The sequence below is a fragment of the Stegostoma tigrinum genome, chromosome 2, assembly GCF_030684315.1.
Source record: "Stegostoma tigrinum isolate sSteTig4 chromosome 2, sSteTig4.hap1, whole genome shotgun sequence".
NCBI lineage: Eukaryota > Metazoa > Chordata > Chondrichthyes > Orectolobiformes > Stegostomatidae > Stegostoma > Stegostoma tigrinum.
The window spans coordinates 12,735,795-12,763,145 of NC_081355.1; the positions used below are offsets into that span (position 1 = coordinate 12,735,795).

General features: G+C 44.2%; 2 protein-coding genes across 10 annotated transcripts in view; one reads left to right on the top strand and one right to left on the bottom strand.

The window, feature by feature from the left end:
* LOC125461490 (serpin B6-like) overlaps positions 1-4,722 on the top strand; it is a 39,605-nt gene extending 34,883 nt beyond the window's left edge. For all 9 annotated transcript variants that reach the window (XM_048550355.2, XM_048550373.2, XM_048550392.2 and 6 more), the window contains 3 exons: positions 2,505-2,647; positions 2,748-2,903; positions 4,183-4,722. In XM_048550355.2, the coding sequence (XP_048406312.1) occupies positions 2,505-2,647; positions 2,748-2,903; positions 4,183-4,587 (704 nt within the window). In that variant the 3' untranslated portion in view covers positions 4,588-4,722. The remainder of the gene's footprint in view (positions 1-2,504; positions 2,648-2,747; positions 2,904-4,182) is intronic.
* A 3,837-nt stretch (positions 4,723-8,559) lies between these two features.
* The window catches only part of ripk1l (receptor (TNFRSF)-interacting serine-threonine kinase 1, like), a 51,251-nt gene continuing 32,459 nt past the window's right edge, over positions 8,560-27,351 (bottom strand). Inside the window, exons 7-12 of the mRNA XM_059652403.1 lie at positions 27,260-27,336; positions 24,559-24,661; positions 20,929-21,528; positions 16,745-16,846; positions 13,576-13,731; positions 8,560-11,104 (exon numbers count right to left, since the gene is read on the bottom strand). Of these exons, the coding sequence (XP_059508386.1) occupies positions 10,827-11,104; positions 13,576-13,731; positions 16,745-16,846; positions 20,929-21,528; positions 24,559-24,661; positions 27,260-27,336 (1,316 nt within the window). The 3' untranslated portion in view covers positions 8,560-10,826. The remainder of the gene's footprint in view (positions 11,105-13,575; positions 13,732-16,744; positions 16,847-20,928; positions 21,529-24,558; positions 24,662-27,259; positions 27,337-27,351) is intronic.

Here is a 27,351-nt window from a genome sequence, read left to right on the forward strand (position 1 = left end):
TGTTGCTGCTACCCTGTACTGGTGGTGGAGGGAGTTAATGTTTTTGTGAATTCCATCCTCTTGAAACCTGTCATTTGTCTTGGACATCCACCGTGTTGAGCCACACTTCCCTGTCTTCCAGCCTGCACAGCGGCACCTCTGCCCTGCAGCTCCAACAGGGAACAACAGCAGCGGCTCCAGTTCACTGCCATGTGCACCACAGGGCCAGACAGGACAGACTCAGCCTGAGGGAGGGGAACTGTGATCCCAGCACAGTGAGCGAGGCTCAGCTGGGTGTCCTGAGCCAAATTACACTACAGCTGAGGGTCACCATCTTCCACCTGCTGGAATATGACCTGCTTTTACGTCCGTTTCTGTAACTACAGAAATCGAAGCACAGTTCAGCCAGTCTTAATAGAAATGCTACCCTTCTGACAGATTCAGCACATCAACCTGCCCAGCTTCTGTACGTGGGACACTAATGCTGGTTAAATAGAAAGCCACTATAGTTACAAAGCGGCTCCTAAACCCCCTGTCAAGCTCCCAGCCAGGTTCATTCAATTGCAATAAAAACTGAAAGAACTGCAGATGCTGTAAATCAGGAACAGAGTTCTGAGGAAGGATCACCGAAACGTTAACTCTGATTTTTTTTCTTCACAGATGCTTCCAGACCTGCTGGGCTTTTCCAGCAACTTCTGTTGTTGTTCATTCAATTGCAGTTTTGTTCCAAGTGTTAGAATTGAGTACAGCTGAAGTGGGATCCAAAGATTGACCGAAAACATACAAGTCAGTGATCTGTCTGCGAGGCCATTAAAGAAAGAAAACAAAGCATAGGGGTTTGCTTTAAGAAGCTGAGAATGGAAAAACAAGGCAGTAAGGTTAGACATAGTTCATTCATCATTGACGGTCCCTCACAAATAAGGATGACTCCCTTCCACACTCAGGGGGAGTCTGTAGATGGCTGTACAGACTGACAGCACTACCGCAGGCTCTGTTACACCTGGGGCAGGTGGTGGTCATGGGAAGGGGTGGAGAGCTCTCTGATGAAGGGTCCAGGCCCGAAACATCAGCTTTTGTGCTCCTGAGATGTTGCTTGGCCTGCTGTGTTCATCCAGCTCCACATTTTGTTATCTTGGATTCTCCAGCATCTGCAGTTCCCATTATCTCAGTGCACTCCTTTTCCCTGTTTTCACCTGTCTTCCAACTTTTCCTGATGGCAAGGTTCGAGGTGCTCAATGCCTTCCCGGCTGCTCCATCTCCACTTTGGATGGTCTTGGGCCAGTGATCCCAGGTGACTGTGGGAATGCCATACTTCCACAATGAGGCCTCAAGGGCATCACTAAAGCCCTTCCTCTGCCCACCTGGGGCTTGCCTGCCATTTCGAAGCTGGGAGTCGAGCAGCTGCTTGGGGAGTCACATGTAGGTCACACAGTCGATATACCCAGCCCAGCGCAGCCGATCAAGGGTAGTCAGTGTCTCAATACTGGGGATGTTGGCCTGGTCAGGGACACTGGTGTTGGTGCATCTTTCTTCCCAGCGATTTGCAGGATCTTGCATAGACAGCATTGGTGCTACTGCTCCAGCGCCTTGAGGTGTCTGCTGTAAACAGTCTATGTCTCAGAGCCATAAACGAGGGCTGGAACCACCACAGCTCTGTTAACCATGGTCTTGGTGTCAGATCTGATGTTGTTGTTCTCGAAAACCCTTTTCCTCAGGCAGCTGAAGGATGCGTTAGCACATTGGAGGTGATGCTGGATCGCTTCATCAGTAACTTCTTTGGCTAACAGGACACTCCTGAGGCAACGGAAGTGGTCAGTGTCCTCTAAGGCCTCCGTGTGGACCTTGATGTTTGGGTGGAGGGGTTTGCTCCACAATGCCAGGCCAGGTTGGTGGAGGACCTTTGTCTGACAGATATTAAGGGTGAGACCCATTCTCTCGTAGGCCTCCATAAAGGTGCTGACGATGGTCTGGAGCACGTCCTCTGAGACCGCACTTATACAAACACCATCTGCGTACTGCAGCTTGATGACACTGGTTGGGGGTAACTTTGGTTTTGGTTTGAAGGCGACAGAGAATGAAAAATTTCCCGCAGGTTCTGTAGTTTAGCTCCACTTCAGCGGGGAGCTTGTCGGCAGTGAGGTGAAGCGTTGCAGTGATGTAGATCGAGAACAGTGAGCCATGACTTGATAGAGGCCTTCAAAATTAGAATTTGATAAAATGAACATGAAAACATCGTCTATTTTTGTGAATGAGATCATAGTGAGTCTGTAAGATGGTTATTAAGCAGTAGGCAATTCAGGAGAATCTTCCTTAACAAGACATTAGTACTCACTGCTATAAGGAATAGTGAAAGCAAACAGTACAGACAGAGTAAGCTAGATAAATACACAAGATGGAAAGAAAGTCAGAGTTTGATGAAGAGATGTGGGAGGAGCCTTGTGTGGAGCATGAACACTGACATGAACTCGATGGGCTGACTGGCCAGTTTTTGTGCTGTAATAAATGTTTGCATCGTTTAATTTTAGGCAAGATCCAGAACTTGTTAGCTGAAGGGTCAGTTGATGCAGATTCAAAGCTCGTTCTCGTGAATGCCATCTACTTCAAAGGAAATTGGGAGAAGAAATTCGATGAAGATAATACCGAGGAGAGGCCATTCATTGTCACCGAGGTACCGTCTTCTGACAGAAAAATATTCCAGCAAAGGTTTGAGTTGTTATCATTAGTTACTAATCGGAGTCTTTTTTTAAAAAAAAACCTCATTTTATCAGAATGAATCTAAACCGGTGAAAATGATGTGTCAGAAAGGAACATTTAACACAGCGTACATTGAAGAGGTTGCAACCAATATCCTGGAACTGCCTTATACTCAGGATGAGCTGAGTATGATCATCCTGTTACCTGATGAAATTGGTGGATTGGAAAAGGTAATGTTTTTCAATTCATTCCTGGGATGTGAGGCCAACTCCTGTTGTGTATTCGTAATTGTAATCCAAGATAGCTTTGGAAGGTGACAACATTATCCACTTTTTGAGGTACAAGCGACAATGTTAAATAAATCTAAATATAAATTGCCCTGGTGATGAGCTGCCCTAGTTCCTGTATTATAGCTCCACCCACTGTGGCTTCCAGGACAGTTTAACAGTGGGAAGACAGCGATAATGTTCCAATTCCAGGTGGCGATGTGCGCCTTGGAAGGGCAGTTGCAGATGCTGGTCTTCCCATGCGCCTGCTGCCCTCTGGCAGGTTTGGAAGGTGCTGTGGGAGGAACCTTGGAGATTGTTAACAATTGTGGCAGCAAAGCTAAACCGGCTAGAACAAGAGAAAGAACACGTGTGCACGCGTTTGACATCGGCCTGTGTTTTTGTGGCTTGTCATGAAGTTGTAGGGGGCAAGAAATGAGCACTCTGACTGGCTAAATGAAGAAAAATAAACACTTCCTTCAACTCCTGCTATATCTTAAGGAGGAAATGGAAAATGTGACCACAGATCCTCACTGGGGGAACCAATAAAATTCTAATTCTTGTGGCATAGCTGTAGTGTTCCCACCTCTGGACCAGGAGGCCCAGATTCAAGGAATGTTTTTGAACGTAGGGTAGGCCAGCATTTCCACAGGGTAGTGTTAGAATCATAGAATCTCTACAGTGTGGAAGCTGGTCATTTGGCCCATCAAGTCCATACCGTCACTCTGAAGAGCATCCCACCCATGTCCACCTTATCTCTTTAACCCTGCATTTCCCATGGTTAATCTACAAAGCCTGGCCACTCACCATGGCCAATCCACCTAACCTGCACATCTTTAGACTGTGGGAGGAAACCAGATCACCCGGAGGAAACTCACACAGACAATGGGGAGTTTGCACATACTCCACACAGCTGCCCAAAGGTAGAATCAGACCTGGGTTCCTGGTGTTGTGAAGCATCAGTGCTAACCGAGGAAGAGTCACTGGACCTGAAATGTTAACAAAGTGTGGAGCTGGATGAACACAGCAGGCCAAGCAGCATCTTACGAGCACAAAAGCTGACGTTATTATATCTGAAATGTTAACTCTGATTTTTTTTCTTCACAGATGCTGCCAGACCTGCTGAGCTTTTCCAGCAACTTGTGTTTTTGTTAGTGCTAACCACTGAGCCATTGTGCCACCCTTGTCCTGTAAAAGGCCAAGTTATTTCTAATTGCACTGATATTTGTTTTTCCGTGTTTAGCTGCGGAAGAGTCTGACATACAACAAGCTGTCGAAATGGACCAGCGTGAAAAATCTGGATCCTTCAGAAGTATTTGTCAGCCTGCCCAGATTCAACCTGGAAGGAAGCTACGACCTCAGGGCTACACTTGCCACCATGGGAATGTCAGAGGCCTTCGATAGGAGGAGCGCCGATTTCTCAGGAATGACAGGGACACCTGACCTGTGTTTGTCCAGTGTTATTCACAAGTCATTTGTGGAAGTGAATGAAGAAGGAAGCGAAGCAGCAGCCAGCACAGAGGCGACCCTGTCATTTCGGTGTTTCAGCTCAACAGACGAATTTATAGCGGATCATCCTTTCCTATTCTACATCAGGCACAATAAAACTCAAAGCATCTTATTTTTGGGCCAGTTCTCATCACCTTAGCCAGAACTTTTACTTGTCCCCCTTATAAGCATAACTATCTGCTTTAATGTCCCAAGCATCAGCATCTGACACTGACACGGGATGTTGAATCATTATCATCTCTAAACCACCAATAAAGTCATTAACATTTCTCTATTATACTGGTAAATGTTACTTTTGTTTCGTATTAAACGCCATGTATTCTTACTTCACCTTGTTTTATAGGAGTTGGGTGCATCATGACACAGTAGGCAATGGCCTAGTGGTTTTATTGCTGGACTGTTAATCCAGACAATGTTCTCGGGGACCGAGGTTCAAATCCCGCCACGGCTGATGATGGAATGTGAATTCAATAAAACATATACAATAAAGAATCTAATGATCACTATCGTCGATTGTCAGGAAAAATCCATCTGGTTCCTGGATGTCCTTTAGGGAAGGAAGCTGCCATCTGGTCTACATGTGACTCCAGACCCACAGCAATGTGGGTGACTCTGAACTGCCTTCTGGGCAATTAGGGACAGGCAATAAATGTTGCCTGTCCAGTGACACCCTCATCCCATGATTGAATAAAGGAAAAGAAAATGCAGCCTGTAACGGGTGGTAGCGGTAGAAACCCTCATAACATTTAAGAAGAATTTAGATGCGCTGTTACGTTGCCCAGGCTATGGGCCAAGTGCTGGGAAATGGGGTTAGAATAGTTAGGTGGTTGTGTTTAACCAGCACACATTTGATGGGCCGATTTTCCTGTGGTGTAGGTTTATAAAATCATGAGGCGTATAGGTAGGGTTAATGATACGTATCTTTTCCCTAGGATGGGGGAATTTCAAGACTAGGGGATGTATTTTTAAGGTGAGAGAGGAGAGAAATTTAAAAATGACGAGGGGCAATTATTATTATACAGAGGGTTGTTCACACATGGAGTAACTTGCTGAGGAAGTGGTGGATGTGGACACAGTTACAACATTTAAAAGACACTTAGATAAGTACAGGAATAGGAAAGGTTTGGAGGAATGTGGGCCAAGAGTAAAGGGTTGGGACTGGTTTAGTTTGGGATTATGTTCTGCAATGGATTGGTTGGACCAAAGGGTCTGTTTCCATGTTGTATTACACTATGACTGCAGTGATGATTGTCACCAATAACATATAGTCATCTGCACAAGACAACAGTAAAACCTGAATCCATCCTAACTGTAACAGTGGAGAGAAACTCTTCAAAGCCGTCTTCATGTTAGAATTATTAATAATGTTATAAGTGTAAGTCAATGATGTTTATTATAATCAAACAGCATATTAAAATATTTTCAAGTACTTCAAACAATTACATTTTGACCAAAACTATCCAGAATTCTGTTTAAAAACTTCAGGTGAATTGATTAATAGTGTATGTTTTTTTTATATACACAAAGCACAAAAATATCAGCTCATGTGGTTACCATAAAAAATAGAAGCAGGGTATATCACTTGATCACTCAATCTTATTGCACCATTCCATACGATCAAGCTGATCTTCACGGTCAGTTCCACTCTCCCAACTCAACCCTTGATTCGGTTAGAATTCAGAAATCTATTGATCTCTATCTTGAATACACTCAGTGGTTGATCATTCACAGTTCTATGTGGGTAAAGGATTTGAGGCATTACTATTTCAATTCTCACTCAACAGCCACTGCCTTATTAATGAGCTATTACTCCTGGTTTTAGACCAGGGGAAATCGATCTTTCTCTGCACCAAGCCCTTTCAGAACCTTGTGTGTTTCAAAGTGCTCACCTCTAAATTCAAGTGCGTACAAGCCCATTCAATTTAATTTCCCCTCTATCTCATCCCAAGAAGCAGATTAATGCACTTTCATTGCACTGCCTCTGAAAGAAAGGACATTACTCACCAAAACGCTATGTAACCCTGCGGCAAAATTTGTTATTGAGCCACATGAGCTATTCAGTCAGATTTTGAAAAGTTTAATGAAAGAAGTTGATTTCAAGGGGCCTCTTAAAGGAGGGAAGAGAGGCAGAGGAGTTCAGGGTGCAAGTTCCAGTATTTAGGCCAAAAGTGGAGCTATTAACACTGCGCAATTGTCAAAGGGCCAGAAGTGAGGGACACACAGTTCCTGGAGGGATTTGAAAATAACGATGAGAGTCATATAAGTGAGTCGCCGTTTAGGGGGAGCCCATGTGACTGAGTAAGCACAGAGGTGAACAGTATTTGGTATGAGTTTGGACACAGACTGCAGAGTTTTGAATGGCCTCAGATTTATTTAAGTTAGAATGTTGGAGACCAGCCAGATGTGTGTCTGAAATACAGGAAAGGCATGATCTTCCTTACAATATTGAATTTTTTTTTTGGAAAGATGCGAGGGAGAAACAACTTGAAGGCAAGACAACCTCTTGCCCTGGCTGTCCCACACAATAACCTTTAATCTGATAAGTGTAGGTTCTCAGCTAACATATGCTCTTTTCCCTTCATAAATGGAATATAATGAGACACACACCCATTGCGTCTGTTATGACAGGATATGGAGACAGCACAGTTGTAGTTTAGAGATAATGGGAACTGCAGATGCTGGAGAATTCCAAGATAATAAACTGTGAGGCTGAAGGGTCTAGGCCCGAAACGTCAGCTTTTGTGCTCCTGAGATGCTGCTTGGCCTGCTGTGTTCATCCAGCCTCACATTTTATTATGTACAGTTGTAGTTTAGTGTGCTTTACTGAGCCATTGAGAAAGTAGCTGTGCCCCATCACTAAATTCACCGGGATCATGTGTCAGGTGTCCGTGCAGGCAATATTGCTCAAGGTTTAAAATCTGCTGATGCACCATTAAAACACCGATTGTCCAGTAGCAGACATGGATGAACAGCACAAGGATTCTCAAGTGGCACCGAAGCAGAAATGTAGACATGAACTTTCCGAACAGCAGAGGGATTGAAAGACCTCCACCTGCTCTTGTTTTCAATGCCCAAGTAATCAGTGGTTACAATGATGATTTAGATTACTTTTAAAGAAAAATCCGTGGAACCAGGAGCGGGACTAACCCCAGCACCCTCCCACTGACAGATTTAGCAACTGCCTTCTCCCAGAACCAGCCCTGAGGACTGCTGCTGCTAAGGAGGCACACGGCCTGGACCTCAATCCTGGAGAGGGGGCTGGTGGTTGAGATGATTGTCCTCTGGCCTATCTGTGTTGGCTTGTATCACTGGGCTGAGCTCAAAATCAGGCCCAGACTAATTTCAGATACCTGATCATTAACCAGTTGGCCTGAATCTACTCTGTCTTTGGTGAGTCAGAGTGTCATCTTCACTTATTTTCATGGATCAGGCCACTGCTCATATATAAAATGACATTTGCGTCTTTGATTACGCATCTGTCTATATACAATAGGCTAAACTATTCACCATATCAAAGACAAACACTGTAAAATTTCAGAGTCCAAAGACCAATTCAAAGTTCCAAAAGTTCAAGAGTTTAGATAATGGATCTGCAAGGCAAGTCTTAACGTGTTCCACGACCATACCATCAGCCATCCCAAACACAAGCGTTTATGTAGCATCTTGAATGTAGTACAAGGTCCCAAGGCACAGGACTTTAGGGCGGGGGTCAATCAGGAGGATTTTTGTTAATTCGTCCTAAAGGAGGAATGAAGGGTAAAGAAGCAGAGAGGGAATTTTACAGCATGGGGGCCTAGTTGGCTGGAGCAAAGGCCTCCAACGGTGTGACAGCTGAAATCAGGGATGCTCAAGAGTTCAGAACCGAGCAACCAGATCTTTTGGAGGGTGATGGGGCTGAAGAAGATTACAGAGACAGCCAGGGATGAGGCCACCAGTAGGATTTCAAAGAAAATACAATCCTCTACCAATGTGCACTCAAATAAGATAACAAAGTGTGAAGCTGGATGAACACAGCAGGCCAAGCAGCATCTCAGGAGCACAAAAGCTGACGTTTTGGGCCTAGACCCTTCATCTCCTGAGATGCTGCTTGGCCTGCTGTGTTCATCCAGCTTCACAATTTGTTATCTTGGATTCTCCAGCATCTGCAGTTCCCATTATCTCTGCAATCTAATAAGACATTGCTGTTGCTTGACATCACTGCTGATACCATTGTTGTGTTCCTGATGTTGCTGTGCGTCATTCAGGGAGCATGACAGTGAGTGAGTGAGTAATAGAGAGATAGAGATAGAGAGAGAGAGAGAGAGAGAGAGAGAGACAGACACACACAGTCATACAACACAGAAAAGGCCACTCAGCCCATCCAGTCTGCACCAACCTACCTACACTAATCCCATATTCCAGCATTTGTCCCATAGCCTGGATTGTTTTCAACTGCTCATCCAGGTACTTTTTAAAGTTGAGAGGTTTCCTGCTTTACTGATCACCCAGTCAGTGCATTTCAGATTCTCGCCACTGTCTGGGTGAAAACCTCTTCCCTCAAACCTCCTCCCCTTCATATTAAAATTACGCCCCTACTTTCTCTCCATCCAGTCCAGGCTCCTCATAATTCTTACACACCTCAATCAGATCCCCTCTCAAACTCCTCTGCTCTAAAGAAAACAACCTGAACCTATGCAACCTCGCTTCATTTGTAACCTGCTCCATCCCAGGCAACATCCTGGTGTATCTCCTCCGCACCCTATCACTTCCTTCCTATCGTGTGGAGACCAGAACTGCACACAGTACTCCACCTGTGACCTAAACAAAGCCCTGTGCAGCCTTAACATAACTTCTCAGCTCTTATAATCTATGCTATGACTGAAAAAGACAAGTGTCCCATATCTCTTCTGAGCCAACTAGTATCCTGTCCTGATGACTTCAGGGATCTGTGGATAGGGATCCCAAGATTTCTTTGAGCTTCCTATTGTCTTACCATTCAATGAGTACTCCCTTGTCTTGTTCCTTCTTCCAAAGTGCATCGCTTCACACTTTTCAGAGTTAAATTCCACCTGCCATTAATCTGCTCATCTGACCAACTCCCCGTCTAATCTTCCTGTTATTGACAAACTTACTAATCCCTCTGACCTCAGATTTTCTCATTTATCATTTACGTATACGCATGGTGACCAATAAGGGATCCAGTGCCGACCCTGTGGTATGACACAGAATACCAGCTGTCTATCACCCTGCTCTGTGGTAGCAGGTCAAACAGTAATGAGGGTGCAGGGCAGTGAGATGGGCCACATGAACAGGGAGTGTGAAGGCGAAGCTAAATTTGGCTCGCTGACCACATTAACACATCTTTGAAGATCAGTTTCTTCAATTTCAAAGGCACAAAATCACTGAGAATTTGTCCAAAGGAACAAGGCCTTAAACTGGGGCTGCTCCACAATGACTTCATTATCAACATCTAGAGAGAAGAGGGAAGGTCAGCAAATGATGTCAAAGCTTCTAAGGGCTTGAGAATAGAAATGCATTTTAGATTTATGAAGGATATGGGCGGCATGGTGGTTAGCACTGCAGCCTCAAAGCGCCAGGGACCTGGGTTCGATTCCAGCCTCGGGTAACTGTCTGTGTGGAGTTTGCACATTCTCCCCGTGTCCCCGTGTCTGTGTGGGTTTCCTCCGGGTGCTCCGGTTTCCTCCCACAGTCCAAAGATGTGCTGACTAGGTGGATTGGCCATGGGAAATTGCCCGTAGTGTTCAGGGGTGTGTGGGCTATAGGGGGATGGTTCTGGGTGGGCTGCTTCAAGCGGCAGTGTGGACCTGCTGGGCCAAAGGGCCTGTTTCCACACTGTAGGGAATCTCATCTATAAAAACACACACGAGCGATCATTCTTCCCTCTAAGTCAAAAAGGTTCCAACTTGTTGGACTTGACCACAAGACCTCGGTCTCAGCACTAGTGGAGTTGTATGGTAAGGTTACACCAATGTTATGATGTGTGCTCAGTAAGCGCAGGCTTGGCAAAAGCAAACGCTGAGATTTTACTAATGAGGCGTTGCTTAAACAGAAACCAGTAAGAGCCAGCGAACACAGGGATGATCGAGGAACACGCCTTGATGCGAGTTTTGACAGTAAAGGGTTGGACAACTTTGAGTTTACAGAGGGTAGACAGTTGAAGGTGGATTGGGCAAGTCTGGAGATGATAAAAGCATTGGCAAGTTGCGAATCAGCTGAGAGAGGACTGCAGTCAAGGAATACTTCAGAGGTGGAAATGGGCAGCCTTAGTGACAGTGAGGTACGCGACCAGAAACTCATTTCCGGGTCAAATATGGCACCGAAGCTGCAAAGAGTCAGGTCCAGCTCCAGGCAGATGCCTTACATTGGAACAGAGTAAATTTAGACACAGTTTTGTAAACTTCGAATCAGGTCATATCTGTTACATGAACAAAGGGCTTGTGTGAGCTTGCCAAGACTAGCACCTTTGGATCCTTCTTTCATTTGCCACTTATGTAGCATTTTGTAAACCTTTTCTTTCAATCCATCCCTTTCGTAATCATGATCAATCTCATCGATTTCGGACTCTCTGAAGCCCAGCTTACGAGCACAGTGTTTCCAATCTTTGCCCAACTCTCCCCGGAGCAGGTCCAGGTGAGATTCTTGAACTGGGGTATTATCTAAGAATGGACGAAACAATAAACCAAGAGTGAGTGCCACTTTCTTCAATAGGACTCAATAAAAGAGAAACAAACCTGTAGGAAAAACCATTTGCAGCGCTCTAAGAGTGGTGTGAGAGCACCTATTTTTACAGATGCATGATAGAAAGCATTCTATCTGGATGCATCAGGCTTGGTATGCCAGCTGCTCTGCCCAGGATTGGAAGAAACTACACGGGGTTGTGTACACAGCCCAGTCCATCACACAAGCCAACCTTTCAACCACTGACTCTATGTAACTTCTCACTGCCTTGGAAAGGCAGCCAATATCAAATACCCCTCCTATCCTGGTTACAATCTCTTCCAACCTCTTGTGTCAGGCATAAGATACAAAAGCTTAAGCATACGGAGCAACAGATTCAGGAACAGATTTTTCCCCATTTTATTGGATTTCTGAATGGACCTTTCAAATTTCAAAGTTAATGTTGGCCTCACTCTTTGTGCACCTTCTCTGCAGCTTTAACATCATATTCCTCACTCTGTTCTAATACCCTATGCATTTTTTTTTGGTGTGATCTGCCTGTACCGCATGCAGAACAAAAAACTTCTCACCTGTACCTAGAATAATGTGACAATGATAAATCAAATCAAATCACAGTTAATAACGGAGAGCCTTAACATCTCCACATGACATTGAGCCAATCCCCTCACCTGCATCCAAACCCTGAGGAGGGTTAGTTACTGGTGCCCTGAAACTCTGAGAGAGATATAAATTCCACAGGATACTGAGAATTCTGCAACAGGTAGCAACACTGCTGGCACACTGGGGCTACAGTGTGTACCACCTACAAGATGAACTCACTGACGTTCCCATCTCCTATGCCAGGGTCAAAATATTCCTCCTCATTCCATTCCATTCCTGCCCGCTACCGAACCCTGGCCCCCAGCCACAACTTTCTCTCTCCACAGATGATGCCAAGTTTCTCCAGCACTTTCCATTTTTATTTCAGACCTCCAGCACCTGCAGCTTTTTGCTTGCATAGAGGAACTCAATATCCATAAGAAGGAAGCTGGAGTGAAATATTTGAATGAAAGAAACCTGCCGGGTTCCAGGAGCAGAGATAGGGAATAGGAGCTGAATGCATTGCTCAACGGACAGTTAACAGGGCCTGGATGCGCTGGCTATAACTCCATATCCTTAACGCAGTTGACCTCTTATAAACCACAGTTGGAAGCACACGTCGTAGATTATTTTCACTCAGGCATTGCTCTGTTGTTTTGATATTTGTTATATTCAATGCAATTTTAAGTCTTATAAGGTTGAGTTGGACAGACTGGGCTTGTTTCCACTGGAGATTAGAAGAGTGAGGGGTGACTTTATTGTGATGTGTAAGGTCATGCCTGTTGTTGACCAGGTCGACATGGAAAGGATCCTTCCTCTTGAGCAGGAGTCCAGACCTAGAGGACATTTGTTTTAAAATTAGGGCTCACCCTTTTATGACAGAGGGGAAGAGAATTATTCTTCACCTCAGAGGATAACGTAATGTTGGAGCTCTCTGCTGCAGAGGCTGGACACATTCATAGTTTTAAGACAGAGGTGAATCAATTCTTGTTAGGCACGGGGCTAAAGAGTTATCAGAGGTAGATGGGAATGTGGAATCCCAAACACAAACAGATCTTACTGAATGACAAATCGCCTCGAGAGGCTGTAGAGGCTACAAACACACCCATTTGGTATGTTTGCATCTAAGATTCCTTCAGTTGTGGCATTGGTGCAGAAGCAGAATCAGCACATAGTGAGTTATTAGAGAAAAGACTCAATAGCCGGGAGTGGGGCAGTGAGATGTTAACACGGTGGGTTTTATGCAAGATATAAAAATGCATGCACATGCGAGCAATCTACCCTCTGAATCAAAAGTCCCAATTCCTTAGGCTTGACCACAAGACGTCGGGTTCTGTACCACCTGTCAAAAGGAGCAGCGCTCTGAAAGCTTGTGGTTTCAGATAAACCTCTTGGACTATAACCTGGTGTTATGTGACTCCTGACTTCGTCCACCTTAGTCCAACACCGGCACCTCCATATTATGTATTCAGAGGCAGTGAGGGTTTGTGGTTGTAGTTAAGGCTTGTTACATTACTAGAATGTCGCTTAACTTGGAAGAACAAGAACTTACTTTTTTCTGGAGTGTTTTGAGAGAATCCAGTGAAAATGTACAGCAATTTCTCACCCTTCATTTATCTGAAGGCTGTGCCACTCGGTGAAATCCTGGTGTTGAGGAGCTTTTGGGTGAACAAGACATATTGGACAGTATTTCCCAAATTTCCAAGTTAACCTGTGCATTTATATACACTGTAGGGTTCTTCTGAGTTAGCTCCATTACTGAGCTGTTACTACCTCAAAATCTGCACCATTGTTAATTCAACTGCATTCCCTTTCCCTGCAACGGGAGACAGCTAATTGATTTACCTACAAGTACAAAATTCTGACTTACCATTAATATTAAATTGCAGAGCACTTTGTATCTGCCTAGAAACTCTGGAGCCACTCTTCTTCTTTGCATTGAAAACCTGTTTTCCAATATTCATCGTGTTATTATTGCCGATCTGAACTCCCCTGGCTTCATTTATGGAGATGTTCGCTGTACCTTCTTAAAGAAAAAAAAGTGATATCTGATTAGAACATAATAGCTTCTTTAAGAATACATGGTTAAGCAAGAGACTTATTTGTCTTTGCAATTGTTTTGGATTGAAGTGGACACTGTGGCCCAGAGATTTATCTCTTGATCTGGTTAAGCACAGACCCGAATGGGGAGTGGGTGTTATGAGTGAATGACTGTAGGTTGTTGGTACCATTTGATCCCCAGGGTCACTGCTCTGGAGGCAGAGTGCCCACCTACAAGTGGAGCCATTTCATAGAAATTAAAGTGGCATGATGGCATCGTGGTTAGCACTACTGCCTCACAGTGCCAGGGACCTGGGTTTGATTTCAGCTTTGGGGTGACAGTCTATGTTAGGTATGTACGTTCTCCCCGCGGCTGTGAGAGTTTCCTCCGGGTGTGCTGGTTTCCTCCCACTGACCAAAGATGTGCAGATTAGGTGGATTGGGCATGGACAAGGAGAAATCTGGTAGGGGGCTGAGTCTGCGTGGGATGTTCGTCAGAGACCTGGTGTGGACTCAACGGCCTCTTTTGCTCTTATAGAGATACTAAAGGTCAATTGCCCAAAAATTGTTAATTTTCCAGCCACTGTGGCCCCAAGGCACTGAGACCTAGGCCATCTCAGGCAAGTGTCGCACTCCGACTCCAAATTGTCTGGTTTCCCCTCCACAGCAGTGACCTGATTGCTGAGTCTTTTGAGATGTCACCTCAAGTTAGTGATGCTGTCTCTCTGCTGCTCCCTCAGTGCTGGGAGGCCCCCCATGGTTTCCAAAAAGGGACATGTACGGTTCTTAGGGCGATAGGGATTAAAGGGTACGGGACAAAGCCTGAACAGAGTACTACTAAGTTGGATAATCAGCCATGATCATATTGAATAATCAGGCTTGAAAGGTGGAATGGCCTCCTCCTGCTCCTATTTTCTGTTCTGATCATCCTCCACCTTCGAGAGCTAGCCTAATGTCCCTAAGTGTACAGTGAACCTTTAACTCTGCTCAATAATTGGCCAATTTGGGACAAATCACTGCTGGGTAATGGTTCCCCAAAAGGTTTTAAAGGACGTGATGTTAAAAACATTGATACCTGTAGTTCTAGTGGCACAGTGACAGTGTTGCTACCTGTGGTCCAGAGGACCCTGGATTCAAGTCCCACCTGCTTCAGAGGTGTATCTGAACAGTTTGATTTGAGAATATCTATACATTATGAGTTTATGAAACATGCACAGACAATTCTGGAGAAACTCAGCAGCATCTGTAGAGAGAGAGAGAAACAGAATTAATGTCTCCAATCTCCTTCAGAACTAACAGTGTTAAATTTAGTGATTAGAAAGGGACCACTTCTGGTATTTGTGTGTTTGTAATCTCATTTTGTTTTCTTTTCAATTGACCACCCTTTCGAATTGACTAGGTGGACACTTGACGCTAAGACTTGAACATATTTTACTTTGGGCTATCAACCTGTTCATTGCTAATGCACTGCCTCGTTCTGGAAATGCACTTCTTCATTCAACTCAGTGCCTTCCTCTAGTTTCCTGTGGCTGAGATCTGGGAACTGGCCAAACTGTCTCCAGCATCTGCAGTTCCCATTATCACTGAACTAAACCAATCCGTCCAGACTATGTGGCGCCACATTGTGGCACTCTTGTGTCATGACATCATTACAAAATAGACTTGCATTTTTACAGCCTCTTTAATACCATCCCAGACACTTCATGGTGGGAGGGCATTGTGAAACAAAATATGGCGCCTTAGAAATTATATGGCAGATCACCCCCCAAAAAAATGTCAGATTTAAGGAGTATCTTAAAAAGAGGAAAGCAAGATCGAGAGGAGGAGATAATGGGAACTGCAGATGCTGGAGAATTCCAAGATAATAAAATGTGAGGCTGGATGAACACAGCAGGCCAAGCAGCACCCCAGGAGCACAAAAGCTGACGTTTCGGGCCTGGACTCTTCATCAGAGAGGGTCTGATGAAGGGTCCAGGCCCTAAACGTCAGCTTTTGTGCTCCTGGGGTGCTGCTTGGCCTGCTGTGTTCATCCAGCCTCACATTTTATTATCGAGAGGAGGAGAGATTTGGGAAGGAATTCTAGAACTTGGGGCCCTGGTTTCTAACAGCATGTCCACTAATGGTGGAGTGATTGAAATAAGGAAAACTCAAGAAGTTGGAATTAGAGGAATGGGTGTTTCAATATCGAAGGGCTGGAGGAATACACAGAGATAGGGGGCAGCAAGGCTACGAAGAGATTTGAAAATAAGGGTGAAAATTGTAAAATTGAGGCATCACTTAACTGGGCTCCATTTCCATAATATCGTACCAATCCTGAAATTCCATGATCATTCCAATATAAGCCTAGCTGCCCTCTGATGCTTCTCTTCAATCACTTTAGGGCACGCAGCAGGGAAATCTGAGGGATTGATTTTCCATCTTCCCTATCTGCTCAGTCTCCACTGTGTACTGTTTGCTAATTATACAGCTAATTTATGGATCATGTTGCCTCACAGTCCCAAACATACAGTTTGCTCCTTAACACTCCGTACATCAGCACACGCGCACACACACTAAAAAGGTACCGTCCTAAAAACTCTGCGCTGAAGCAAATTTTACAGATTATCAAAGTGCTCTCTTCACCCAGAGAGTGGTGAATCTATGGAATTCACTGCCACGGAAGGCTGTGGAGGCCAGGTCATTGAGTACTTTTAAGACTGAGATAGATAGATTCTTGATTTTCAAGGAGATCAAGGGTTATGGGAGAAAGTGGGAGAATGGGTTGAGGAACTTATCAGCCATGATCTTACTAAATGGTGGAAGGGACGTAAGGTGTCCTCTGGCCATTTCCTAATCCTGTTAAGGCCAAATGGCCTAATTTCTGTTCCTATGTCTTATGTTTTCCACATTCTGCCTTGGTGGCCAATTCTGGTTCCCACAAAGAACACAGAATGAGTTTGTTGTGACTCTAACCATCTGACACAGAGAGCTAAAGACTATTATCTGAATCAAAGCCTTACCTTGGCCAAAATAACTCATCTTATTGGATTCCGTCCGCACCAACTGGCTTGCAAGATTCTGAAGAACGTTCCCAATATAGTTACTGGATTCAGTTTTATTTCCTGAACATGAATTTAAAATGACAACAAAAAAAACACATTTGGAATGATTTGGGAGAGATTCAGCTTATAAATACACCATTATTTCCGTTATGTGGAACAATATCCCCACATGTTACGGTAAATATTACTGGCAATCGGGGAATAAAATGTTTGATATCAAGCCTTTGACACCAACACCAAACGTCTAAATGTGTTATTTAGATTGCTCAGTTGATACATGCATTCAGCAGGACACTAAGCTGAGGTTAGTCATTCTTAGCTCAGACTAAGTTACCAGGTTTTACAATTTCCACCTTCATAAAAAGGAGCCTGTCACATAGCTTCTCAAGGGCGATTAGGGATGAGGAATAAACGTTAGCCGAGCCAGTGAATCGCATGCACCCAGAATAATTTGTTTTCAAAAAGCTACGCCACCTTTTACAGAATAAAACAGGATTAGGAAATGGCAAGAGGGCACCTTAAGTCCATTCCACTATTCAGTAAGATCATTGGCTTCCTGCCTAGTTCCTAAATCTCTTGATTCCCTTTGTGCCCAACCCCACAGATTGATTCGCAGCAACATGTACCACATGGATTGCTCAGTCTGTAAACATGTTTTAACTGTGTATGCCACAAAGTCCTGCCAAACCTAGCCACTGGCATAACCACACAGCTATCGTGAACCAGTAGAGTGGGGTCTACAGTGCAAATAGGTGTTAAATGGTCACAAAGTTACTTGAAAAGGAAGAAAAAGAATGCACATACATCGATTTTACAGGTATTAAAAATTAGCTTTATATAACCCATATAGATTAGGAATGCCTGAAAATAGTTTACTCACAATGGAGTTTGGATGTGCAATGACTGGTGCTCTGTGCGCAAACAGATAACTAGCCAGGATAGTGGTGTCAAAGTGTTTCTGCTGCCTACTCGAGGTTGAAGACCCACCTGGAGGTCGACAGCAACAGGAAGTTCACAAAGTCATGGAAATGGAACTTGAAATAAAAAAATGCTCCCCCTAAGGAAATGTATTTTAATACAAGGACCAGTGATTCTGGGCTGCCTGATGGTTTGTGAAAGATTCTAAATAAATACAGTTCTTCTCCTTTTGATGCTGATTACCCAGTGGCCAACCTCCCACCATGATATTTGTATCTATGTAACTGCATTCTGGTCAGCAGTAAGGTGGCTCCTGAGCAAATGATTGCGTTATTAAAATCGCTTAAAAACTAAAACGTTCATAAACATTTTTCAGTCTATAAATAAGGATGGGGTTAACAATATGTAAGCATTGAGATTTCATACAATAAAATTAATAGTCTAACAGACCAATCGCCGTGCTATTGCAAATTGACTATAATTTAAAACTCTGTCTGTTCGGTATGTATTTCCATGACTTTTTCTTTAAAAACTAATTGAAACACAAGTCAATTTTTTTTAAGTTTGCCCATTGGATGTGTGTTTTCTACCTAGTTGTTGTTGGCCATCAATAATTGCTGGAGAAAATGGCAGTGAGCTGCCTTTTTGAATCTGTGCTGTGCACTTACTGTTAGGATCAAAATCCAGGAACTCGTACCTATGACAGTGAAGGAACAGTGATATCTTTCCAGGACAGCATGGCTTGTGGCTTGGAAGGGAACCTGCAGGCGATGTCCCAATGCATCTGCTGCCCTTGTCCTTCTAGGTGCAGGTGGTCACAGGTTTGGAAGGTGCTGACAAAAGCAAATGGTGCAGTGCATTTGATAAGAAGGTACCACTATATTGGTGGTGGACGGAGTGAATATTGAAGGTGGTGAATCAAGCTGGGTGCACCTGGCTGGTATCAAGCTTCTCAAGTGATGGTAGACAGGTTTGGGGAGTCAGGAGGTGAATTACTCACTGCAGTATTCCTAGCCTCTGACCCACTCTTATAGCTGCTGTATTTACAGTAACTCGTCCAGTTCTCTCCGGTCCTCTAAAGCTATTTTGAGGGAGATTTAAGAAGATAGGAAACAGCTGCGGGCCAGTGACCACCCCACCCCACCCCAAGGATATTGATATTGGGGCAAATCAACAATGGTTTCCATGCTTTCCTTTTTATTTTGGAATATTTTAATTTGGTAAGGTTTGTTTTGGAATAGATTTGAGAATGACATTGCATCGTGCTTCATTTATGTGATTGTACCTTTAAAGTTATGAAGCTATTCCCTTTGAGGGATGACCTAATTGAGATCTTTAAAATCATGGAAGGTTTTGAGTCAATACAGAGAGAATTGCTCCTCTCGAGGGAAGAACACAATTAGAGGCCATCACTGTAAGATAGTTACCAGAAGTCCAAGAGAAACTTCAGAAGAAACCAGAGAGAGTGCTATTACATGGATCCCACTACCACAATCAGGGTGAAGGGATTAGAATCATAGAGTTGTACAGCATGGAAATAGACCCTTCAGTCCAACTCGTCTGTGACAACCAGATTTCCTAAATTAATCCAGTCCCATTTGCCAGCATTTGGCCCATATCCCTCTAAACCCTTCCTGTTCATATACCCATCCAGATGCCTTTTAGATGTTGTAATTGTACCGGCCTCCTCCACTTCCTCTGGCAGCTCATTCCATACATGCACCACCCTCTTGTATGAAATAAAAATTGTCCCTTGGGACCCTTTTAAGTCATTCCCTCTCACCTTAAACCCTCTAGCTTAGGATTCTCCTATCCTGGGGAAAAGGCCTTGGCTATTCACCCTATCCATGCCCCTCATTATTTTATAAACAACTATAAGGTCACCCCTCAGCCTCTGATGCTCCAGGGAAAATAGCCCCAGCCTATTCAGTCTGTCCCTACAGGTCCAACCCTGGCAACATCCTTGTAAACCTTTTCTGAACGCTTTCAAGTTTCACAACATCTGTCCTATAGGATGGAGACCAGAATTTAATGCAATATTCCAAAAGTAGCCTAACCAAAATCCTGTACAGCTGCAAAATTACCTCCCAACTCCTATACCCAATGCACTGGCCAATAAAGGCAAGTGTACCAAACGCCTTTTTCACTACGCTGTCTACTTGGGACTCAATTTTCAAGGTCTCTTTGTTCAGCAACATTTCCCAGGAATTTACCATTAACTGTATAAGTCCTGCCCTGATTTACCTTACCAAAATCGAAAACCTCACCTTTTATCTAAACAAAATTCCATCCGCCATTCACCGGCCCATCGTTCCATGTGATCAAAGTCCCAACCTTCCCACAGCCGATCATTTTGACACAGCGTCCTGCTAGCGGGCCCGCTCGTCCGCCCTCGGAATGCCGCAAGGTTACAGCAAATCACAGTGGAAACCGGAGGAGCAACACCCCATCTTCAAACTAGGCACTTTATAACCCTCTGAGCTCAATACTGAGTCAATCTTCAAATTATGAACCCATTCCTTCCCTTTCTTTTATCTTTGCTAGTTACATTCTCTGTGATCTCTGCTGGAATCTCCGGCATTTTCTGTTTTCAGTACAGATTCCAGAACCTACAGTAGTTTGCTCCTGATCAAGGCCCTGTTGAATTCTTGGAAAACCTTCTTCGCTGTCCACTGTATCTTCAATTTCAGCGTCATCGACAAACTTACTAACCATACCTTCTATATTCACATCCAATCATTTATACAAATGACCGCTGTTACAATAATGAATTTAGGTGAGAAAAGAAAGAGAGGAGGATGTTCAAGTGGAATATTAACGCTGGCAAGGCCTGTTTGGACGGCCTGCTTCTGTGCCATCAAGCTCATGGAAATGAGACTTCTGAAAGCCCAGCAGCAGTAATGCAGGCTCTCTGTCCAGGACCAACAAATATCGGCAACCATTCAATTATCATTTACATGCAATCCCCAGGTTACAGACAACTTGCAAGTCAAATTGTATGCAAGTCAGAACACAGTGCAAAACAATATAAAATAGCTATTTGCCAGTACAGGGAACGATCTTTAAAATTAAACGCCCATCATGAGTATGTAGTGATGTTCGCAAGTTCATAAATTAGGTCCACGGTATTTCTGGCCCAGTGAGAGGCTTTTAACAGGCAGGATAACAAATCAAAAACACACATATGGCAACTCTTAAAACAAACTGAACCAACAGTATATTACCCGTGTGCTGATATGGAGTCCAGATACCCGGTTGTCTAACTTGTGGGATACCAGTCTCGGTGACAGGCACATGGACTGGAGCTCTGTACAGAGTACCCTCCTGTCCAGTAGGAATTCCTGACGGACTTATTTTACTTGCATCTCGCCAACCGGCTTCTTCCTTGACAGGTTTTGCATAGTTCAAACAGGTTCCCGAGGCATCTTCTGTTTTGTGGAGCTCCTGATGGAAGCTTGACTCTTGGGAACCGTACAAGTCCATAGACTGTGCTGCACTGGGCACGTCTGGCAGACGCTGAGAAGGAGGCACGCAAGGAAACCGGTTGGTGAAATCTGGCTCGTTGGAAACTCTTTTGCTTCTTTCCAAAAAGATCTCTTCGATCCTGCGCTGAGAAACGGAAGCGTCCAGGCGGCTGCCCGTCATGTGGTAATTCAATTCCTTGTTTAGTTTTCTTCTGACCTGCAGATCGTCGGTTTCCTGCCAAATACCACTGTCAGGCTCATTTGCAGCAGGTTCACTTAACTTACAGGATGTAAACTCTGTTTCCAGAGTGTTGCCATTCGCAGGGATACCTTGGGAGCTATGCAAGGAATTTGGATCGTCTGTGAAGTTTAAAAATAGATTGTGAGTGTATTTTCCTTGAGGGAAGAAGAAATGTCAAAGAGATCCACTGCACAGAAAAAGATCCTTCAGCCCATCGAGTCTGCACCAGTCAAAAATAACCACCCGACTATTCGAATCCCATTTTCCACCAGTCGATGTCTTGGCATTGCAAGTGCCCATCTAAATAAACTTAAATGTTATGAAGATTTCTGCCTCTGCTGCCCTCAGACAGTGAATTGCAGATTCCCACCATCCTTTGAGTGAAAAGACCTTTTCCTCGTATCCCCTCTAAAGTTCCTTCCCTTTTCCTTAAATCTATGCTCATGATCATTGGTCCCCAACCTAAGATGGCGGTTAAGAGTTGTTTTTCTCACTGGAAGTCAGGGGGTCTCAACAGAGGTCAGTGCTGGGGCCCCTGCTCTTTGTGCTTTATATAAGTTAGTTAGAGTTGAATGTAGGAGGGTTGGTCAGTAAGCTTGCAGAAATACAAAGATTGGTGGGGTGGCAAATAGTGAGGAGGGCAGACTGCAAGGTGGTCTGATCAGATGGGCTGATCAGTGGCAAATGGAATTCAATCCGGGTAAATGCGACGCAATGCACTAGGGCAGATTAAATGAGGCAGTGCGGAGAGAACTTGGTGGGAATGAGTGCTGGTTTCTTAGGGTATCAGGTCTGGTGGATAAAATGGTTATGAAGGCATATGGGATACTTTAAAAGCAGGGAGGTTATATAGTAGCTGTATAAAAGCTTGTTAGGCCACAGCTAGAGTATTGAGTACAGTTCTAGAGTCCACATTACAGAAGGGATATGACAGAAGTGGAGAGGATGCAGAGGAGATTTACCAGGATGTCGCCTTGGCAGGAAGTTTCAATTATGAAGAGAGATTGGACAGACTAAGGTTGTTTTCCTAATAGTGGAGGAGTTTGAGGGGGGACAAAATTGATAAGAATAAAATTTTGAGGGGCATAGACATGGCAGATGCTAAAAGACTTTTCTCCTTTTATAGAGGAATCATTATGCAGTGGGGATAGGTTTAAGTAGAGGGGCAGAAGGTTTACAGGAAATTTGAGAATTTTTTTTCACCCAGAGGGTGAGGAGAATCTGAAACTCACTTTGTGTCAGGTTGGTAAAGACAGAATCTTACATAACACTTAAAAAGTTTTCAGATGTGCATACAAGGCTATGGGCCAAGAGCTGGAAAATAGTTAGATAGCAAAATGTGAAGCTGGATGAACACAGCAGGCCAAGCAGCATCTCAGGTGCACAAAAGCTGACGTTTCAGGCCTAGACCCTTCATCTCCTGAGATGCTGCTTGGCCTGCTGTGTTCATCCAGCTTCACACTTTGCTATCTTGGATTCTCCAGCATCTGCAGTTCCCGTTATCACAAATATTTAGATAGTTTTATTTTGTCCAGTGTGAATGTGATGACCTAAAGGGCCTTTTTCTGTAGAGCTCTATCTCACTATGGGAAGTGATCAAAGGTTCTCCAGTGGTTCAACTAAGATTATGAGTGGGTTCCGCAGTGATCGTAGATCATAGAATCCCTACAGTGTGGAAACAGGCCCTTCGGCCCAACAAAGTCCACACCAACAAAAATAGAAGTTGCTGGAAAAGCTCAGCAGGTCTGGCTGCATCTGTGGAGAAAAGATCAGACTTAATGTTTCGGGTCTGGTGACCCTTCCCCAGAACAGAACCACACCAACCCTCACAGCCTAGACCCTTCCCCTATAACGCATCTAATCTACACATCCCTGAACAACTCTGGGCAATGTAGCATGGCCAATTCACCCAGCCTGCACATCATTGGACTGTGGGAGGAAACCCACACAGGAGAATGTGCAAACTTCACACAGACACAGTCACCTGAGGGTGGAATCAAACCAGAGTTCCTGGTGCTGTGGGGCAGCTGTGCTGACCACTGAGCCACCATGACTGCATTGGGTTTACTAACTACAGCCTGTACAACAGTGGAAAAGCTGCCTTGCCCTTACTAACCCTGATGTGGAGGAGAAAATTGGCCAGAGTGTCCACTCTTGATCATTATTCAGTGGCTGTGCTTGAAACATAGGTATGGACAGACAACAAGCAAGGAAAGGACCTGCAGTAACTCACTTGGCAGCGGTCCCACTGGAGTTGTGGGTTCAAATCCCACGTTGGAGACTTTATCCCAAGAGTTAACACACTCCATGCAGAACTGGGGCAGTGTTTCCATGTAAAAACGATGTCTTTTGGATGAGAGTTTAAACCGTGCATTACTCCCACAGCACTATTTTGGAAATGAGCAGAGCAGACCTGCTCATGTCCTGGCCAATATTAAGATAAGGTAAAGTTACCATAATCCTAAAGGACCATAGGGTTGTTCTCTCAATAGACAGAGAGGACTGGTGGTGGCTTAACCTGAGGGTCACCACACCTCAGGCGAGGAGTGAAGCTGAGAAGGCGAAACGTTCATGGAAACTTCGGCTGATGCAGGAACTGAACTTTGTGCTGTTGGTGTCAATCTGCGTCACAGATCATTAACTGGCCGTCATTGTAATGCTCTCTGTAGGAGTTTGTTGTGTGGAAGGTTTCCCAAATTACAACAGAGGCTACAAATTCAGAGGCATTTCATTGGCTGAAAAGCATTTTTGGGGCCACCCTGATGGTGTGAAAGGCCGGACGTCGATGCAAGTCTGCCTTTTTTTTTTCACCCACTCTCCGCTGCCGTTCATCATGTGGACTCGCTCAAGGTACCAGCAAGTCCCTGGCACGGGTGAAATGAATGCAGCATCTTCAGGAGACGGAGAGGAGATGGAAACCAGAGCATGAGGAGGAGTCAGAATAGGAAAAACAGGATGACATGGTTAGACAGAGAACTCAGTAACTTTACCTGTTGTCTAAAAGCAAGGTGTCACAGTAAACAGTTAACCTTTAATTCAGCATAAAATTCTTCAGAAGTGAGCTCATACAGACACGTGAAAAATTAACATTGCATCTTGTTCACACTTCAACAAAATCATTTGGCTACAGCACAAGATATAAGAGTTACCTCTTGTCGGGGTTTCCGGCATTAGACCGATACAATCCACTTGCAAAGACTGCATTCTTCTCACTAGCTGTCTTGGAGCAGTCGGTTTCTTCAGCGACAATTCCTGAAGTGGGTAAAACAGGGCCAAAGGCTACATGAATCCCACTAATAAGGCCATGGAATCAGCTACATAGCTACCTCCCAGAACTTGACTGTGGGTTATTGGTTTTGAGGATCAGCTTTGAGGAGAGAATGATAATATGCTCCACAAAGCAACATTCACTGCCCTTGACAAGTAACTGACAATATAAAGCATTTTGGAATATCTCAACAATTGTACTGAATATGGAAATGTGTTTTACCGGTGCAAAGATGTCTCTATTTCTCTTTTTCCTGGTGATCATCCCGAGTCTGCCATGTCTGCTAATTATTCTCAGTTATCATACCAGAAACCGGCTCCCATTTCATTTTGCTAGCGTAGCACAGTTTGATGAAATTGAAGATTTATTTATATGGGACTTTACTTTGTACTTGGACAACTGGAAAGGACTTCACATCCCATAGGGATGGTGATGCCCTGTAGTATTATCACTAGTCTTTTAATCCAGAGATCTAGGTAATTTTCTGGGGGCTGGTTTGAATCCTAGCATGGTGGGTGATGGATACGGAGTTCAATTAAAACAATTTGGAATTAAGAGTCTAATGACAACCATGAAAAACCCATCTGGTTCAGTCACGTCCCTTTGGGAAGGAATATGCCATTCTTACCTGATCTGGTCTACGCGTGACTCCAGACCCACAGCAATGTGGCTGACTCTTAACTGCCCTCTGGGCAACAAATGCTGGCCTGGCCAGTGAATGAATGGTCACCATTATGTCAGCAAGCATGGCAGTCACATAGGAAGGTGTCACAAACAGCAACCTTTTCATAAATACCGGCCGTGGGAAGTGCTGCTGGACTGCACCCATTGTTCAGACTAGCTGCCTTGAGAAGGGAGTAGTGGCCCTGTTTCACTTAGCTGCTTGTGGTGTTGCTCCTACAACAATTACATTGTGTAAGATAATGCAGTCCATGAAATTGATCCAGATTTAAGATTCACAGGGGACAGTTTGTGATTCGGAAACATACTGGTGATGTTTCATAGTCATAGAATCCCTACAGTGTGGAAACAGGCCCTTCGGCCCAACAAGTTCACACCGACCCTCGGAGCATCCCACCCAGACCCATCGCCCTATAACCCACCTAATCTACACACCCCTGAACACTACGGGCAACTTAACATGGCCAATCCACCGAGCCTGCACATCTTTGGAGAGTGGGAGGAAACTGGAGCGCCTGGAGAAAACCCACACAGACGCAGGGGGATTGTGCAAACAGTTGCCCGAGGGTGGAATTGAACCTGGGTCCCTGGCACTGTGAGGCAGCGGTGCTGACCGCTGAGCCACTGTGCCGCCCATTGAGATGGTTGCCCTTGCCCCCTGTGTGGTACAGTCTGGCAGACTGGGCAATGCAGTCAGAGCAAGTTCCCCTCCAAGCCAGACTTGGAAATACATTATCGTTCCGTCAGTGTTGTTGAGACAATACCGACCTGGAATTCCTTCCTTAATTGCATTACGGTCCTATGTTCATGGGGTGCAGCAGTTCAAGAAGGCAGCTCACCACTACGTTCTCAAGGCAACTACAGACAGGCAATAAATGCTGGTGCAATCAGCGTCTCCCATATTCCATAAAAACAAATGAAGAGTTTTATCAATATTTCCTTGATAAATCCAATCCCATTGTTGTTAATTGAATCCCACAGGCCTCAGAGTACATGTGCTGGTTTCCAAATATTTTGACTCAGGCTTCAAACATTTCATCTGCTGTTTATAAACTGCTCCCACTGCGTATGTCATCTACAAATCCCTAATGCTTCCACCCTCCCACTAACACTCCTCTGTATCGGTCTCAAATTCTTACATTTCCAAATCCGTTTGATTCAGTTCCTTTCTGACTTTTGCAAATTAACCCTTTCAATTATCTAAGATGTTAAACCTCTAAGATTATTACTTTTGCCAGATCCCCTGTAAACACTTTGGCCAAAATCCCCTTTGACAAGTTTATCAATTCTTTTTCAGCAGCATTATTGTTCTAGCACTTTACCAGGTTTTCGCATCATGATAAAAATTACCAGAATGGCAATCCCCAAGTTACGAGTTCAAATCCTTGATGGAATTTAGTTTCAATTACCAAAAATTGGAATATACAGCTGGTCTTAGTGATGGTGGCCACGTACCATAAACCAATTGTTAATTGTGTTTAAAAAGCTTATCTGGTTCCCTGACATGCTAACCTCGTCTAGCCTACATGTGCATCGAGATAGATAGTAATGTAGTTGACTCTAACTGTACCCTGAAATGGCCCAGAAGCTGTTCAGTTCATGGGCAATTTGGCATGAGTACTAAATGCTGGCTTTGCCAGTGACACCTATTTCCTAAACAAAAAACATGTAGAAAAAGCTCAAATTCTGATTAAAGCCAGCTGGTAATGATCAGTGCATTACTAAAAACCTCAGCTGCGACTGGCAGATTAACAGAAAGCTGCCTTTTCATCTTCACTTTGGAAAAAGACAAAACATTATTAGCATTCACACATATTTTTCCAGGAAAAAAAAAGGCCATGAAATTCACATTGCAAAATTAACACTGCATGTTTGATCATACTTTTTGGAACAATACGCACTCTTAATTTGGTCAAATCCAGAACAATATTTTTATGTAGATGTTCTTCGTAAAATGGTCGGAATTGCAAGTCACAGTCTGAAAAAGAGAGAA